The 17,057-nt window shown below is 51.3% G+C and overlaps 1 protein-coding gene across 4 annotated transcripts in view; it reads right to left on the bottom strand.

Annotated features, from left to right (window-relative positions):
- The window catches only part of SMG5 (SMG5 nonsense mediated mRNA decay factor), a 29,150-nt gene that overhangs the window by 2,533 nt on the left and 9,560 nt on the right, over positions 1-17,057 (bottom strand). For all 4 annotated transcript variants that reach the window (XM_061120550.1, XM_061120552.1, XM_061120554.1 and 1 more), the window contains exons 6-19: positions 16,076-16,165; positions 15,304-15,382; positions 11,392-11,517; positions 11,218-11,286; positions 10,549-10,757; positions 9,761-9,898; positions 9,015-9,614; positions 7,353-7,528; positions 6,172-6,247; positions 5,561-5,736; positions 4,399-4,557; positions 1,525-1,584; positions 1,034-1,193; positions 547-637 (exon numbers count right to left, since the gene is read on the bottom strand). In XM_061120550.1, coding sequence (XP_060976533.1) covers positions 547-637; positions 1,034-1,193; positions 1,525-1,584; positions 4,399-4,557; positions 5,561-5,736; positions 6,172-6,247; positions 7,353-7,528; positions 9,015-9,614; positions 9,761-9,898; positions 10,549-10,757; positions 11,218-11,286; positions 11,392-11,517; positions 15,304-15,382; positions 16,076-16,165 — 2,209 coding nt within the window. The remainder of the gene's footprint in view (positions 1-546; positions 638-1,033; positions 1,194-1,524; positions 1,585-4,398; positions 4,558-5,560; positions 5,737-6,171; positions 6,248-7,352; positions 7,529-9,014; positions 9,615-9,760; positions 9,899-10,548; positions 10,758-11,217; positions 11,287-11,391; positions 11,518-15,303; positions 15,383-16,075; positions 16,166-17,057) is intronic.

Below are 17,057 nucleotides of genomic sequence, written 5' to 3'. Positions count from 1 at the left end.
GGTCCAAACAAGAAGGCTTTGTGTGGCTTCCTGGCCAGGCAAGGGCAGATGCAGAGGAGGGTGGGCCAGCCAGCAGATAGCGGGGAGCTTTATCCCTCCTCCCAACACCCAGTGCCTAGTCCTCTTCTGGCCCCAAAGGCCAGAAGGAAGGGCCTGTGCTGGGCTGAGCACCCACACGCTGCCACCCCACCCCCCTGAACCGTGGGAAGCCCCTGGTCAACCTGATCACCTAAAGAAAGGAGAAACTCCTGCAAATGCGCCCATGGCTTGAGTTGGGGGCTTGCTCCCCTCTCCCCACTGACACTGATCTCATGTTTGCCCCACAGGCAGATGGACAGCAGGCCAGTGCTCCCCAGCAGGGCTCCTGGCTCCTCCAGTCATTATTTATTTCAGCACCTAACCCCCTCACTAATAATTATATCCTCGGCCTCCTTCCCCAGGCCGTGAGCCAACTGTGGGCAGGGACCACAAACATGCGTCTTACACGACACACAGGCATCTGTGCTGACCTGGGCTCAGCACAGCTCCAGCCAGGCCTGCACTCACCTGTTCCCTTTTTTAAACTCTGCCTCCAGATATCGGATCCCATCCCGGGCCCCTGGGTGCTCCTTCTTCAGCAAATCCAGGCCATCGATCACTGGCGGACACGGTGAGGGTGGGGGAAGGACGAAACGGATGAGCTCCAGCTGCTGTGATGCGGGCTCTGCAGAAGCCCTGCACTCGCTCCAGGACACACCTGCAGCCCCTCAGGAACCCTGGAGGTCTGACTGACCTCCTGCCGACAATGCACTTGGCAACTTACCAACTGCTTTCCCTTAGATTTTCTCACCTGCTTCTCCCAACCTCCCTGTGAGTCAGGGTTTGACAGAGATGGTCATGCCCCCTTCACAGGTGACATGACCAAAGTTGAGAGAGGTGGCTGGACTTGACCAAGGCCACTGTGTGTGAACTGGGCCCAAGTAAGGGTCTCTCAATCCCAAGCCCGATTATCTTTCAGCCACACTCTGTGCCCCGACCTCTCCAATACACCTACCTGTCCTTGGGATGATGACGATGAAGCGGCCACTGGTGGCCAGCTGGCGGATGACAGGGAGGTGGTGGCAGAGGGCCTGGGTGTCGGGGACGAGGTAGGGAGACATTGCTGACTGTGCCTTGGGCTGCTGCAGGCTCCCTTCCAGCTGAGAGACCTCGAGCTGTTGAGAGAAGGCAGGGTCGGAGGGGAGCTGCGTGCGGGCTGGTGGGGGGAAAATGCTTCTCAAGGTGGCTCTTATGGGACTCCTGCTGCCATCTCCTAAGAATGGCCTCAGAGGAAAAGTAGACAGGAACAAGGGTTAAGAGGAAGAGAAGGAAAAGAGAGAAGTGGAGGCGGAAAGGGAGCACGGAGGCTCAGAGACAAGGCAGCGGTGGAGGGCAGTCTCTGAGGCTGTGAGGGTAGTCAGGCGAGGTGGGGGGCCACGGGGGCAGAGCAGGGCTTCAGCAACAACGGGTCAAGAGCAGCAGCAGTGCTGGGCCCTGGCTTCCTACCTGAAGTCGTAGCTGGGCCATGTCTCTCATTAGCCTGTTCCGCCGCGCTTCCTCCTGTGCCTACAAAGGGGGAAAAGAAACAGGTGTTAAGCCTGGGACAAGGAGGTGGGGGATATCCCTTTCTCCAGTGATCAAGAACTCCAACAGGGATTCCTCGGGTCTGAAATAGGTACAGCCTTATATAAGTTAACTCTGTATTGCTCCCGCTAAGTGAGGGGAAGGTAGGTGTGGGAGACAAAATACCACTCTGGTGCAATCTGAACACATCCCATTAGCAGCCCACGCCCCCAGGGAGAAAAGGCGGGGACAGCACCTGTCTGGTCTCACCTCTGCACCCCCTCCCAGGGAACACCATCCATGCAACCCTTCACTTTCTATCACCATCCACTTGCAAACTTCTTCCAAAATCTACAGCTTCAGCCCAGACCTGACCACTCCTGAGTTCGAGATGTATATACCCAACTGCCTACTCAACAGCTCGATCTGCTTCTCCAAAGCTGCTTCTAATCCTCCCATGTTCCCCAGCTTGCTAAATAAACCACCATCTGTCAAGTCAGAAAGCTAACCAGCTTTGACTTTTTCCCTCTCTCTCAGCCCCAGAAGTTATCAGGCTCCCAGTCCTATTGACTGTACCTCCTTTAAAAAAAAGAAAAGTCACTCACATCCCTTTGCATCCTTCTATTTTCAAAGCACAACCCTGGCCCAAGCCAGTACCCCCCACCTTGACTACTTGACTATTAAAACCACCTCCTTTCTGTTCTCTGCCTCCAACCCATCTTCTCTGCTGACAACCAAGGCAATCTTTCAAAAACCATCTGTGGTCCACCATGGCCCTGACTAAAAGCCCTGTGATGGTATTCCTTTGTCTTCTAGATGAATATGGTCTAAAGATGAAATTAAGAATGGAGACTTATTCTAGAAGACATGGGGAGCCACTAAAGACTCTTTGATGAACAAACTGGCATCATCAGAGTGAGGATTTAAAATAGTAACCTATTTTAAACAGGATGTAAGCCTCCTCCTGATCATGAGAAGATGCCAGACAAAGCCACGTGAGGGTCACTCCACAGAGCAGCTGACCAGTACTCTTTAGAAGCGTCAAGATCATAAAAGACAAGGAAAGACTGAGGAGACGTTAATAATCAAATGTAACATGGGATCCTCAGAAAAAAAAAGAGATCTGTAGGAAAACTAGTGAAATCTGAATAAAGCTTGTAGTTGTTACTACTGCACCAATCCTAATTTCTTAGTTTTGATCATTATACTATGGGTCGGAAGTGTCCACCTCTTACCCACCTCCAGAGTGTCACCTTTGAGAAACGCTGGTAGAGAAAGGAAAGAAGGGAGGCAGAAGACTGGGCCCATGGGGGATAGAGGGGTCCCTGACCCAAGTGGACACTAGAGCCTGGAGAGCAGGAGTGGTGGCCCACCTGGCCTGTGGAGAAGCTGAGCTCCCAGAGCAGCTTAGAACAAGGACAGGAGCCGGGTCTTTGCAATTCCAGAGCCCTGGCTCAGCCACCCATACCTCCCTCTGACACTCTGTGCTTCCTTGCCTATAAAATGAGGATGCAAGCACCTGAGATGTCACATGCACATCTGGGACATGGAAGCAGCTCTGCACATGGAAAACTTGATAAATGATGGGAGGTGGCAACATGACAAGGAGCATGCTGCTGCCACCCCTGGGGACTGAGCCCCTCGGGTGGAAGCCCTGCCGCGGGTGGAGCAGGATGAGTCCCAGCAGGCAGTGTGGCCTGGCTCCAGTCTGGCCTGTGGTGTCCAGCAGCACACCAGAGGGGCTCTCAGGTATTCCCCGCTCCCCAGGAGTAGTCTTCAGGAGTTCTAGGCCAAAGGAAATGCCTGCAAACACTCTACATTTTCTGAAGCTGCGTCACTTCCCCATAATTATTTTTGTAACCCCCCTTGTTTTCCCCTATGGAATAGGATTAAAAGTTTTAACACAAAAGGTTAGTTTTTAACAAAATGTGCTTGCTTATAACACAGCAAGGAAGGGAGTTTCTGGGGAGCCAGTGCTCCTTCCCATCTGCAGGAAGAGGGTGCTAGAGGTGGGGGAGCCTGTGGTTGGGGAAAGGAAGAACACGGGGGAGGTGACTGGCTTGAGATGAGGAAGAACTCCTGGGCTTGCCAAGACACGTGAGCTGTGTTTCCTGTGCCAGACACCACCACCCCAAATGTGCCGGGGCTGTGCAGGCCCCCCTGCAGAACCCGGACCGCGGCTCACAAAGCATTAGCGCCACAAGACACAGGCCTGTCTCATCTGAAGCTCTAACTCCCTGGCCTGGGCTACTGATACAGAGCAGATTCTCAGGAAGTATCTGCAGAAGGAATGACTGAATGGAAAAGAGATCACACAGGCCACCTCCTACTCTTTGGGGCTCTTGTGGGATGGGAGGTTCCTGCATGGTGTTTGATGCAGGAACCTTAGTCAGGGAGCATTTGCTGAGCACACACCCTCCATAATACAACATGCAAAGTGCCTGACATTCACTACCATGCCTTAGTCACAACCACCCCATAAAGCTGATTCTACAATTCCTACGTAACTGATGAGGAAACAGGTTTAGCAAGGTTAAGTGACTTGCTCAATTCAGACTAGGAGGTGACAGAAATGGCCCGCAATCCCCAGTCAGTCTAGATACAGCGGTGCCAGGCTGCCCCTGCTGAAAGCACCTCATTCCCTCCCTGCCCTCAGCTCCCTCCCTGTCCTCTGGTCTCCCTAGGCCCCCTCTCCGCTGCCCTGGCCCCCGTGACCAGGTCCTTCAGTCAAGGGCCACAACATGTCTGCGCCTCTGACCGTAGTTTCTCAGTGAGCCCGTGGGAGCAGAGCGGACAGGGAGGGGCAGCCTGACTCACCATGCGGAACTGGGCCTGGGCCTGCTGCAGCAGGCTCTCCTGCTCGGACTGGGCGATGCTGACGAAGATGCCGACTTCTGCGTTGAACTGCAGGATGCTGCCTTGCAGGCGGGCAACAAAGTGGCCAAAGCTGCGTATGCAGCAGATACGCACGACTGTCTGCAGAGACATGGGAGCCAGCCTGGCTGAGCAGCGCCCTCCAGGCCCGGCTGGGGCTCCTCCCCGCCCCTTCCCGCCCTCCGCCAGGCCAGCCCCCTCAGCAACACTGGCTCCCTGCAAAGGCCTGGGGTGTGGAGGGAGAAGAGCACCGGGGCCCAGAGCCTGTAGCTACCAGGAGAGTGACCATGTGGGGGAGGAGCCTCAGAGGGACTGGAGAAGCAGCACTCAGGGCTGAGAAGAGAGATAAGGCCACATGCGGGGAGACACGAGACCTGGGTTCTCACGCCATCTCTCTCCTCTAGGGCTCGATCCTAACGTGTACAAGGAGAGGACAAACTAGATGACCATTTCCAACTTATGCTTTTGGTCAGCAAAACCCTCCTTTCCCAATCAAACAAAAATCTTATCTAGAGTGCTAAAATATAAAACAGAGTATAAAGCCAACCTGCTCTGGCTGGAGAAGGAGAAACCAAAGGTGGGGTGTGTGCAGTGTGAGTGTGTGTGTGTGTGTGTGTGCGTGCGCGCCTCTGTGCATGTTGCTGGCACACCAGGCCACTTGGCTTCCCTCTGCTGCCCCCAGATGGCCCATGTGATGACACAGATTCAAGGGTGAAAGTCACTGGACTAAATGGACAGCACATTCCCTTCCAGCTCCAACTTTCTCTGTTTGCTGGTCAGCTTAGAGTAGGCTGGGCTCAGAAGAAAAAAGAGATCAATAGAGATTTTAAAGCCCTAATAATTTACTTGTTCTGTCCTCTCCAAAAGGTGGGGAAAGGGGAAGGTGGCTTGTTCTACAAAGGGAGACACTGTGGATGGACATCCTGCCAAGAACGACAGCAAGCCCAAACGGCTCGCTGAGTGACAGAGCTGCAGCCAGGGACACGCCCTGTGTCTGGACGGAAGGGGTGCCAGCCTGCCCCCACCCCCATCCCCACCCGGAGCTCCTGCTTTGCTGCCGAGTCTTCAAAAACAAAGCCTGTGGAGTGAGGGATGACTGCCTCACCTCCTCTAAGGTGCTGAGCAAGAGCCGATCTGTGTCAAAGTTAAAGCGTCTATGGGCCGCCCGGAGGGGAGGCAGGTTGCGAAGTGCCATGTCCTCTGGGAGCAGCAGGCTAGATGGGAGGTCAGGCAGTTCACAACCTTCAAGAAGTTCCTGGACCTCAGGACACAGGGCCAGGCCTGGGGAGAAAAGAGGACCGTGAGAGCCCTGCTCTGTGGGAGCCCCCAGTCAGAGGGACACAGCGCTTCCCTCCGGGAACTCCCAGGTAGGACACACTCCGCGGACAGAAGGTGGGGAGAGATGCGGGGGGAAAGGAGAGATGGTCCACGGGGCCGTCAGGCAGAGCTTTAGGAGACCAGAACTGGAAGGGCCAGAGGACCGCTCAGCAAGCACACTCCCCGGGGGCCCAGGCCACCTGCCCACGGTGGGGCAGTGTCGGGACAGGACACGAGAGAAGCCCAGACCACAATGACCGCTGTGTGTTAGGCAGGTGACACAGTGAATCGCATTAACCTCTTTACCCTAAGCGCCAGGTTACCAGGATGGGGGTGGGGGTGGGGGTTGTGGGCCAGTAAGGGAGAGGGGAAAGAGGGCAGTGCCAGGGACTCACTCACCAGATTCCTGAAGTTCGCCGGCAGCTGGCAACAGATTCAGCAACACAGACAGGCGGTTCCACAGACTTTGAGAGCTCTTGAGAGAGAGACAGAAGAGGAAGTCTTTAGCTGGGGCAGTGCTGGAGGCTGGCAGTGAACAAAAAAACCACTAGATTTGGGAGGTCTGGGGCTATGGTCACATGCCTAGAAACATTTAAAAAAATTAACAAAAGGGGAGCTTACAGAGGACTTGGAAAACAGGGAGGAATGAAGAAGGGGAACCCTGAAGCTTCAATGAATTGTATCACCAGTTGAAGGCTTCATGAAAAGGGAAGGTGTGAAACCACAGGAAGAACTCTCTGGTTCTTGACAGTGGAAAAGTTAGAGCACTGGAAGAAGTGTCTCCGTCTAGCACAGACTTCTTTCAGCCCTCCAGGGGCACACGCTGGGCCACCTCTCTGGGGCTGCGGCCTGCACCGCCCTCGATGACTAACAGTGACTAACGAGCTGTTGCCAGGCACAAGCACATGCCCAGGCTGTGCCTGGCCCTGACCTAACTCTCTTCCAGGGAAGAGGGCGACCGACAGGGAAAGGGTCTTCCACAGCACTGAGGAAAAGCCTCAGGACACCAGAGGCTTGAGATGAAGACTCTGAACCTGGGACGGGAAGGAGAAGGCCGCCATCAACCCAGCCAGCCCCCACGGGAGCCCACCTCTGACACTGCTCACTCCAGCTGCAGAGCTCTCTCTGAGCCATTTCCCTCCCAGAGCAGCTGCACCTTGTCTGTGCACGCTGTCACTGCCCAGTCCCATCTCTCGTCACCACGCTGTGCCCTCTCGTTTCTCTGGGTGCCGATGTTTACCTACCAAGGTTAGCCCTTGAACATGTATTTTCATCAACATTACTCTCTATAGCCGGCATTACGCCTAGGGCTGGGGACACAAAGCCGAATAAGCAGCTCTCTTACTTTCCCAGTCCACAAGACTTGTATCCCAGCCAAGGCCACAGGCTCTTTGAGGGTAAAGGTCATGCCTAAGCCTTGCCTGTAAAAAGCATTAGGAGCCAGCAGAGAACCCATGCTTGACAATAACTTTCGTCTTGCCCAGCCCAGCTGAGGGGATTCCCACACCCCATCTTGGCTGGCCCAGCCCTCCCCTCACACCCTGGGAGCTAAAGAGGGCAGTGGGTGTGGAGGGACGCACCTGCGCACACACGATGATGAGGTCGGGGTTGGTCCGCAGCCAGTCCAGGAAGACTTTCACAGCAGGGAGCAGGCCTTCGGCCATCAAGACCTGCAGCTTCTCCTGGATGCTCCGCTCATTCCGAAAGGAGCGCCCACTGGACTCGCTTCCCTCAGACTCCGAGCCCTCTTCAGAGGCTGGGAGTGGGAGATAGATAACTGGGATAAGCAACTAGTAGGCACATGGCAACAGACTTCGGCTCTCTGGGAGGAGCATGCCCCCACCTGCCTGGACTCTTGAAGAATTCTGATGCGAAAAGAAAGGAATGAGATTCCGGCCCGACTTCTCCTGGTCCACTAACTGACTGCTTTTAAGCAAGAGCCTGATGCCTTTTAAAACACGAGCTAACCTGTGAGGTCTACAGCTACTCACTCAACTGACATCTGTGACATGCTCATTCTGTGTGAAAGGTAGGGCAGTCAGAAAGGAGCTACAGGTAGGGTGGAAAAGGGTACAGAATTTAAAACTACTGCCAGCTCCCAGCTCTTCAAGCCTGCAGGTTAGAACACTACGCAGGTCACACTCCACCTCTGAGCACCAGCTTCCTCGTTTCTTTCCCTCATTCAGTGTTTCCTAAGTCCCAGCCCTGTGCCAAGCCCTGCGTTTGGTAATAGGGATACAGCAACAGACAAAACATGGACTGCCCTGCCCTCAAGAGGCTCATGGTACTGGTGGGCACACACACAAGCCAACGGACATCATCACTCAAATGGGAAAGGGCTGGAACCTGTGGAGGTGTAGAAGCTACAGGAGACCACAGGAAGCCGACCCTTGGAGGACTCCCAGACCAAGGGACTTATAAGCCAAAATCTAGAGGTCAAGTGAGAATTAGCCAAGCAACACACTCAGAGCAAGGGAGGGAAAGTGTGTTCCAGGATAAAGGAGCACTGCACAGAAGCTTAGCAGGACAGCATTTAGAACAGGGGTGATGACTCTTCCACCACAAGACTGCCGTGGGAACTTCCCTGGGGGTCCAGTGGTAAAGACTCAGTGCTTCCAATGTAGGAGGCACGGGTTCAATCCTTGGCCAGGGAACTAAGATCCCACATGTCACAAGATGTGGCCAAAAAAATTAAAAGACAAAACAACAACAACAAAGAACTCGTAAGAAAAAAAAGTGAAAGTTAAATAAGACAAGATCCTAAAAGTGCAGCCCAGTGCTTGGCACAGCGTCCACGCCACAAATGCTTGCTGCTGCTGACCAGGTGTTCCCTCTGTACCTCAGGGGAAGGCCCTCAGGAGAAATGTCCTGTTCTAATCTACCTGCCCTACTAGTGGGTGCTGGTTTTTCTAGTTTCCAGGAGCCCTGGCAGGACCTGAGACACCACGGGAAAAGTTATTGCTACAGTGTTGTGTGGGGAGGAAAGCCCCAAACCCATAGGGCAAAGTGGGAGTGGGAGGAGAATACAACCACAAAATCAGCTGGGATCTGAGAACGAGGAAGTGAGCAGGAAAGGGGATCCCCAGGAAAAAGCTCCTGGGCCACACTATGGGCAGAGGCCAGAAGCAAGGCAGCAAGGGTAGGCATGAGAAGTATTCAGAGAGAAGAGCAGCCTCTCTCAAGTGAATGGCTGACAGTACAGGTGTGGACCAGAGCAGGACAATGGAGAGAGGCCCGTGTACCTGGCCCCGACGGCTTGTCCACATCTCCATTGACACAGCGCCTGAGGCTGGTCGAGGTGGGCGCTTCGGTGGTGGGCTGGAGAAGCAGGTTGCTGAAGGTGGGGGCCAGTCGGAAGCAGCGTTTGGTCTGGAACATCTGGGTGGACATGGCTTGTAGATTGCTGGCAATGCTGGCCTCACTGGGGCCCAGAGGGCCATTGAGGGATTCAGGAGCCTCTGACCTGGCCCGAGATGGCTCCAGGGCTGGGGACCGTGTCCCGTCCTCATCCTCCATATCTTCCAGGTCTGATCGGGACTCTTGACTGTTCATTTCTGAATCTGTCTCAGCGTCAAAGGCTGTTCCCCCACCTTCAAGACTCTTGTCAGAGCCACTGTCCGAGCCCTCACTGGCCCGGGTCGAGTCACGGCTTGAGTCCGAGTCAAAGCCTTCGCTCAGGTCACTGTCATCACCTGCCTTGGGTGGGTGGCGGCGGCGGCGGAGGCAGGAGAGGCGGGAGAACTTGCGACTCTTTCTGACCTCGCCCTCTGGAGGTACTACAGGAGGCGGCTCAGGCCCCGGCTCCTCCTCCTTCTCCAAGGGCTCCTTGGGCTCTGGCTCATCTGTGGAGAGAGGTCGGTCAGCACTGGGACACTGACAGGTGCTCTTTGACAGCCCCCCCCACCTCCGCCACACCTATGTTCCCCTCCTGTGACCCCCACGCCCCATGCTAACCTTTCCACAGCCACAACCTCCCCTATCCCTGCACCTGTGCCATCGCTCTGGAATGCCGGGACGGGATTCTCGCCCTCTTCCAGCTCAGCTTGCAGCCGGATGTTGACATGATTGACGAGGTGGGAGAAGAGGGCCAGGGTGAAGGCAATGGCTGCACTGTACTGCTTGGATCCTAAACCCAGGAAAGCCAGTGTTAGGGGCTCAGGGCCCCGAAGAGTAGGAAGCACCATTAACTCCAACCTCATCTCACCTGTTCTCAACCCTCCCAAGGATTTAATTACCTCTAAAAACTTTCTCTGAAGTAAAAAAAGATTTCTCAGGTCTCTGCACTCTCTTCCTGTAGTGTGGAATGTGCCAGCTCATCCTGCTTCCTCTTGTCCCACCTCATCCTCCCCAGCTGATGCTCTCACGCAGGCCCCTCCCCACTCCCCAAGCACGTTCACACCCAGTCCTGTCTCTCCCTCCCTTCCATCCGACCTTGCTCTACATATACCTCTGGCAGAAACTAACTGCCCCCACCCCCACTGCCACCAAGTCTGAATTCCATCTGGATCTACGGTTAAGCATCTCAACCACTCTGTCTGCCTTGGTCCCAGACAAGGGTGCGTGTATCTGTGTGTGTGGGAGGGTGGAGGGGATGGGAATACGCTGTTGCCTTTGTTCACTAGGAGCTCCTTCAGGGCTCTCTCCTACAGCCAGGCAGTGACGCAGGTGCTGAAGGGACTACTTGGGGAAGCAACTTTATGGATAAGGAGCTGCAGAAAAGGGTAGTGAGGATCCCAGAAGCCAGTGGGAGAGAAAAGAGGGACATAGGAGAGTTACCTGCTCTCTTCAAGCTGTGCACCCCCATTAGGCAGATGATGACCATTTGAAAGATGAGAAGGTCCGGGAGGAAAGCATATCCACTCTCATACTCCTCCTCATCCTCACTGGCCAGGCTGAGGTTGGGTGAGGAGGGCAGGTAGAAGAGACAGAGGTTGAAGTCCTCCAGGACTGACTGGCAAAGTGACGTCAGCTCTGAGTCCACGGAGCTGTGGAAGGGCAGGAGTAATGGGAGGTCAGTGATGGGGGCTGGGGCAGGTACAAAGAGCTGGGAATACAGGATTCAGAGAAAAGACTATGGGATCCTACAAGGGAGACTTCAGAGAGGAGGAGGGGGACTCAGTGCTGGCTGATCTCTAAAGCAGACAGAATAACATGGGAAGGGCAGACATACAGTGGAAGGGATGTGGGTGGGCTTCCCATTCGGCCATTCCTTCAACTTCCAGTAAGCGCCCAATCTGCCAGAGGGTGAGCCACCCAGAGAATGGGCATGGAACCTAGGGTGAGACAGTGAGGGATGCCGAGGAAGGACTAACCAGCTAGAGAATTTCCAATCTAGAGACAGAACTCACCAGCCCACTCCCTCCTCTCCAAGTCCCCTGCCATAAAGGAGCCACTGTGGATGGGGCTCCCAGGACAGAGTTCTTGTTCACACACTCTTCTACTCACCTGCTTTTGGGCTGCAGGAGGCTTTGCAGATACATAAAGTTCACCAGTAACCTCTTAATGTCTTTACATCTGAAATGAGAGGAGCCCAAGGTAGATGGCGAACAGCTCCAGAGTCCCTGTGGTCCTACTGTACCAACTGCAGGAAGACCCCCTCTTCCCACAGGCCCCACTCACCGCTTCTTGCTGGGAGAGAGTTTCCGAGTCTCGCACTTCTTCAGCTGGTGGTACATTTTCGCTGCCTTGTCATACAGCCGCTTGAGGTTTCCATAGGCCCCCTCAAAGGACACTTCCGACTGGATGCTGAAGGAGACAGAGGTGAGCTACTGAGTCTTGGCAGAGGAGGAGAGGAGAAATGTCAGTCTTCCAGAGATTGAGAAAGCACTGTTTTTCTTTTTTTAAATATTTATTTATGTACTTGGCTGCTCCAGATCTTAGTTCTGGCATGTGAAATCTAGTTCCCCAACCAGGGATTGAACCCGGACCCCCTGCATTGGAAGTGTGGAGTCTCAGCTACTGGACCATCAAGGATGTCCCAGGAGCACTGTTTCTAGTAAATACAGGCTGCCCCCAGCTGCCACTTTCACGTACAGACTGAGGGTGAAAACTATCTTTCCTAGTAAAAACACACATACAACTTTCAGATTAATCAGAGACATCTGTATCTCCTCTGCATCCAGATATGGAACAATTAATCCCATTCAATGTTACAAACATAACTTAGTTACCATTGCTGAAATACACTATTTTTATCTTTTTAAAAGCAGAGCGCTTAATGGGTAGCATTTTACAAGCATTAAGGATATTTAAATATACTATTTTAGCTAATTTTCACAATATTCATTCAAATGAAAATATGTACTGAGCACCCCACTCTGTCAAGCACTGTACCCTACTACTGCCCACATTTATAGACAAGGGAATGAAGCCTGAGAGATTGAGTATAATGCAAAGGTCACACAGCTAAACATAGTACAGCTGAATCTCCAACCCCAGTCTGCCCTACCACAAAGACTAACAGCATGCTATACTTTTTTGAAATGTCTTTTAAAAATTTTTATTATTTTTTTCCTCTGGTCATGCCCCACAGCATGTGAGATCTTAGTTCCCCAAACAGAGATTGATTCTGGGTCACTGGACCACCAGGGAAGTCCCTGAAACATCTTTTAATTATAAAAAGCAAGATACAGAAAAAGAAGAAATACATGTTAGAGGTGAATTAAATATAGCTATAAATTTTTGATATTCCTTCCACTGAGAAGTGGGTTCTACGTCACCTTCCTTTAAATCTTGGCAGGGGGTGGGGGTGGGAGACAACAGCTATTGAAAAGCTTTGACCAAGAGAATATTGTAGGAGTGACTCCACCAGTTTCCAGGCCCAGGCCCTAAGAGATTGGCAGACCCTAGTTTCAAGTTTCTTAGATCATCATTTGCTGTTGGGAATCCTGAGCCAAATATGTAGGAAGTCCATCTACCTTGAGGAAGATACCACATGGAGAGGCCCCAAGACTAAAAGGAGAGGGAAACGGGTCCAGATAAGCTAATTCTCCAGACATATCAGACACCAGACCAGCCGAATACCACTGCCTGACCCTAGACAATGCCACCAGGAGGAAGACTGCCAGACTGAGCCCGAGGCATATGCCTAGCCCACAAAACATGAGATATAACTGTTTAAGCATAGTAGAAGAGGACCTTAGTGGGCACCTCCCAAACCCAGATTATTTGGCTCTCTTTACAAGTGACTCCCGCTAAATCATAATTATGAATGTGATACAGGATCCAGGACAAGTAAGGGGGCATTCCCTGGAAGGCATACAAGGAATGGGAAAGATGCAATGGGAGGGTAGAAACCTGGTAATTATATGCAAGAATAAATACACAAATAATAAATGTGGGAGAGGGTGGAGAAAAGCTAACCCTGTTACACTGTTGGTGGAAATGTAAACTGGTACAGCCATTATGGAAAACAGTATGGAGGTTCCTCAAAAAACTAAAAATAGAGTTGCCTTATAATCCTGCAATCCCACTCCTGGGTGTATACCCAGACAAAACAATAATTCAAACAGATACATGTACCCCTATGTTCGTGTGTGTGCATACTAAGTTGTTTTAGCTGTGTTCAACGCTTTGGAACCCTATGCACTGTAGTCTGCCAGGTTCCTCTGTCCATGGGATTCACCAAAGAAACGCAAGAATATTGGAGTGGGTTGTCATGTCTTTCTTCAGGGTATCTTCTTGATCCAGGGATCAAACTCACATCTCTTACTTCTCCTTCATTGGCAGGTGGGTTTTTAACCACTAGCGCCATATCAGCACTATTTACAACAGCCAAGTCATGGAAACAACTTAAATATCCATCTACAGATGAATGAATAAAGATATGGCACACATAAATTATACTATGTAACAGACTACTACTCAGTCATAAAAAAAAGAATGAAATAATGCCATTTGTAGCAACATGGATGGAACTAGAGATTATCATACCAAGTGAAGTAAGTCAGAAAGAGACAAATACCATATGATATCACCTGTATGTGGAATCTAAAATATGCTACAAATGAACTTATCTATGAAAAAGAAACAGACTCACAGACCTAGAGAACGGAATTGTGGTTGCCAAGGGCAAGGTGCGGAGGGATGGATTGGGAGTCTGGGGTTAGCAGATTCAAACTATTATATGTAGAATGAATAAACAGCTATACAGGTTCTACTGTATAGCACAGACAACTATATTCAATATCCATCCTGTGATAAACCGTAATGGAAAAGACTATAAGAAAGAATGTATAGGACTTCCCTGGTAGTACAGTGGATAGTAATCTACCTGCCAATGCAGAGAATGCGGGGTTTGATCCCTGGTCCAGGGAGATTCCACATGCTACAGAGCAACTGTGCCCTCGTGCCACAGCTACTGAGCCCACACACCTCAGAGCCTGTGAGCCGCAACTACTGAAGCTCACGCTCTAGGGTCCAAGAGTCACACCTACTGAGCCCACATGCGGCAACTACTCGAGCCCATGCACTGAGAGCCTGTACTCCACAACCGGAGGAGCCACCGCAATGAACAGTTCAGGACTGCAACTAGGGAAAGCCTGCACGTGGCAACAAAGACCCAGAGCAACCAAAAATAAAATTTTGAAAAGGTATATATAACCGATTCACTTTGCTGTGCAGCAGAAATTAGTGCAACATTGTAAATCAACTATACTTCAATTAAAAAAAAACAAAGAATACAGTGGATGGAAGGCCAATCTGTACTGATCTAGATAAGGGCAAATATTTGTTGATACTGGAAATATGTTCCCTTGACCAGGTGAACCTAGGACCACAGGCTGGAATTCTACGGCAGAATTAGGTATTATAGTTTACACTATAGTGTAGTTGATCATTTAAGTTATAAGACCACCTTACTCCCTTTGGGCTTTGAAAGCCAATTCACTATGTAACTACTGAGAATGATTTGGCTTCTCAAGTAGACTTTGGCCCTGATAAGGTGGCAACAGTGAGTTTCCTGGCAGTTTATGTCTCACTAAAATTTAATCAAAGGCTTTCTCATTTACCTATCAGTCTCAGGTGCATTTGGTTATGGTGACTTAGTAAACTAAGTCTAACCAACTTTGGGTGCCCTGAAAAAATTGTGTTTTGTTGTTGTTGTTTGATTCTAAGAAATAAGAATGAGATCCAAGTAAGCAGTAATCCACCCTGCTAAACTATCCCCCCATGCTGTCTGTCATCCCTATCACTTCAAGACACTGAAGCTCTACGATTTTGAAGTTCTTGTCAGAGGTTACTTCGGTACGATTTTACCAACTATATCCAATTTATCTCCTTCTTCAGGAAGGTAGCAATCCTGTTAGCTTTCATGATAGCAGACAGCTACATTAGCTGCCCAAGTACCTACAAATCCAGGTGGCTGTGTGAAAAGCAGCAGGGCTGGCAGGATGCAGGGTCCCTGAGGAGGGACTCCCTCAATCTTACCATTCTATCTATCTTTCCCAGGAGCTAGAGAAGGGAGAGCATAAAGAGAAAAGCAAGCAGGAACTGTGCAGATGTGAAAGCTGGGAAGAGCTGCCAAATACTCACCAGCGCAGGTAGCAATACATGGCTTCCACATTATAGTACTTGCTGCCTGCAAGGGTGCCCAGCTGGTTGAAGGGCATTCCTGGAGAGAGAGAGAGAGAGGAGTCACACAGTCTGTGGCCACAACACTCACTGAAAGCTGCCCAGCCCAGCCCATGCTGAGCATCAGAGAACTCCTGTGAACAGTGGCTCTGCAGGAGACACCAGTCTCTCAGGTGATCAGCAGTTAATCTTGTTCCTCCAGAGGGTTATTGATTCCAGACTCCCGTCCTATCAGGCTAATCCCACCCGGCCCTCAGGGATTCAGCACTGATGGGTGCCACCCTTCAACAGCAGCTGTGGCTCTTCCAACGCTGAGACTCCTGGAACCCTCCGGATCTCAGCTCAGTCTCTTACCTCTGAGTTCTTCTGACATGCTAATCCCCATCTCTTCCTGTAATTTAGCCTTATCCCTTCCCTCACTGTGCCTCCACAGTGGCAGCTGAAGCACAGTCTCCTCTCTCTACAGAGACACCAGAGATGAGGAAGCCATCTTCTTTCCCTTCTTTTCTGCCTCCCTCCCTCTTAGTTCAAGACTCTCCCATTTCTCTTCCTCTTCCACCATCTTCTGAGTGTGCGTTACTTGGGAAAGAATTCAGAACCAAGGTGAAGCATGAAAGAACTGAGGGTGAGGGGGACCTAGGGGGAAGTGAGTGTGCCTGCCTGCCATCTCAACACTGTTTTCCTCTTAGAAAATGCTGCTGGGTTGGGAGGCCCCAGTGGGGGGTCCACTTACCAATCTGAGGAGCTACTGACAGGGCTTGGTAGTAAAATCTCTCAGCTAGCAGCTCAGTGTCTACCCCAGCTAGTTCATTCTGATAACGTGCTGTAAGAGAGGGGGAGGAAGAAAAGAAATACGGTAATTCCATGCTTTAGAAAGTACCTCCCCTCATCTGGAAGTCCACTCTAGAGAGCTGTAACAGGAGCCTGGGAGGAAGATACCTGAGCTAGAAGGCAGGCTGTCTGGGTCTCTGGCCAGTTGGAAGTCTACATGACTAGCAAATTGTTCAACTCTCTCTTCCTTGCTGGTAGGTCCAAAATGTAAAGAATATTTAGTGTTTGTAAAGAGGCTCTTCTTGATTATCTCTTCCCAATGAAGGGGAGCTACAGCATATATTAATGCTTGAAATGACTTCTGATATTTGGTTCTGGAATTCAACTGCTCAGTTCTAGAGAGAAGACATGACTAATGACACTAGGTCAATCTACTGTGAAACAGCTGATTCTGTGTGTGTGTGTGTGCGCATGCCTGCATCTGCTCACTCATGTTCCACTTTTTTCAACCCTATGGACTACAGCCCACCAGGCTCCTCTGTCCATGGAACTGTCCAGAAAAGAATACTGGAGTGGGTTGCCATTCCCTCCTCCTTTCTCGACACAGGGACTGAATCCAGGTCTCTTGTATCTCCTGCACGGTCAGACGGAGTCTTTAGCACCTGATTCTCCCTGTGCCCCCTGCCTGTAAAGGGTCCAGGAGTCGGATAAGGGCAGGGAGAGGCACCTCAGGTCAATTACAGATAATGCATCCAAAAGCCACACACCAGGAGCCCGACAGGGCTAGAGATCTTTGTCTATCAGGATTAGCGACTCAGGGGGCATAAAGCAAGAGTCCTTTTCCATTCTGAGATACATACTTCAGGTAGGTAAGTCCTCCCTGAGGTCTAACCGCAATTCCCCTAGGAATCTATGAAGAGAAAACTCCAAAAGAGAAAGACATC

The sequence above is a fragment of the Dama dama genome, chromosome 20 (genome assembly GCF_033118175.1).
Source record: "Dama dama isolate Ldn47 chromosome 20, ASM3311817v1, whole genome shotgun sequence".
Taxonomy (NCBI): domain Eukaryota; kingdom Metazoa; phylum Chordata; class Mammalia; order Artiodactyla; family Cervidae; genus Dama; species Dama dama.
The sequence above is the reverse complement of the archived record's forward strand: the minus strand, read 5'-3'. Positions and strand labels throughout refer to the sequence as shown.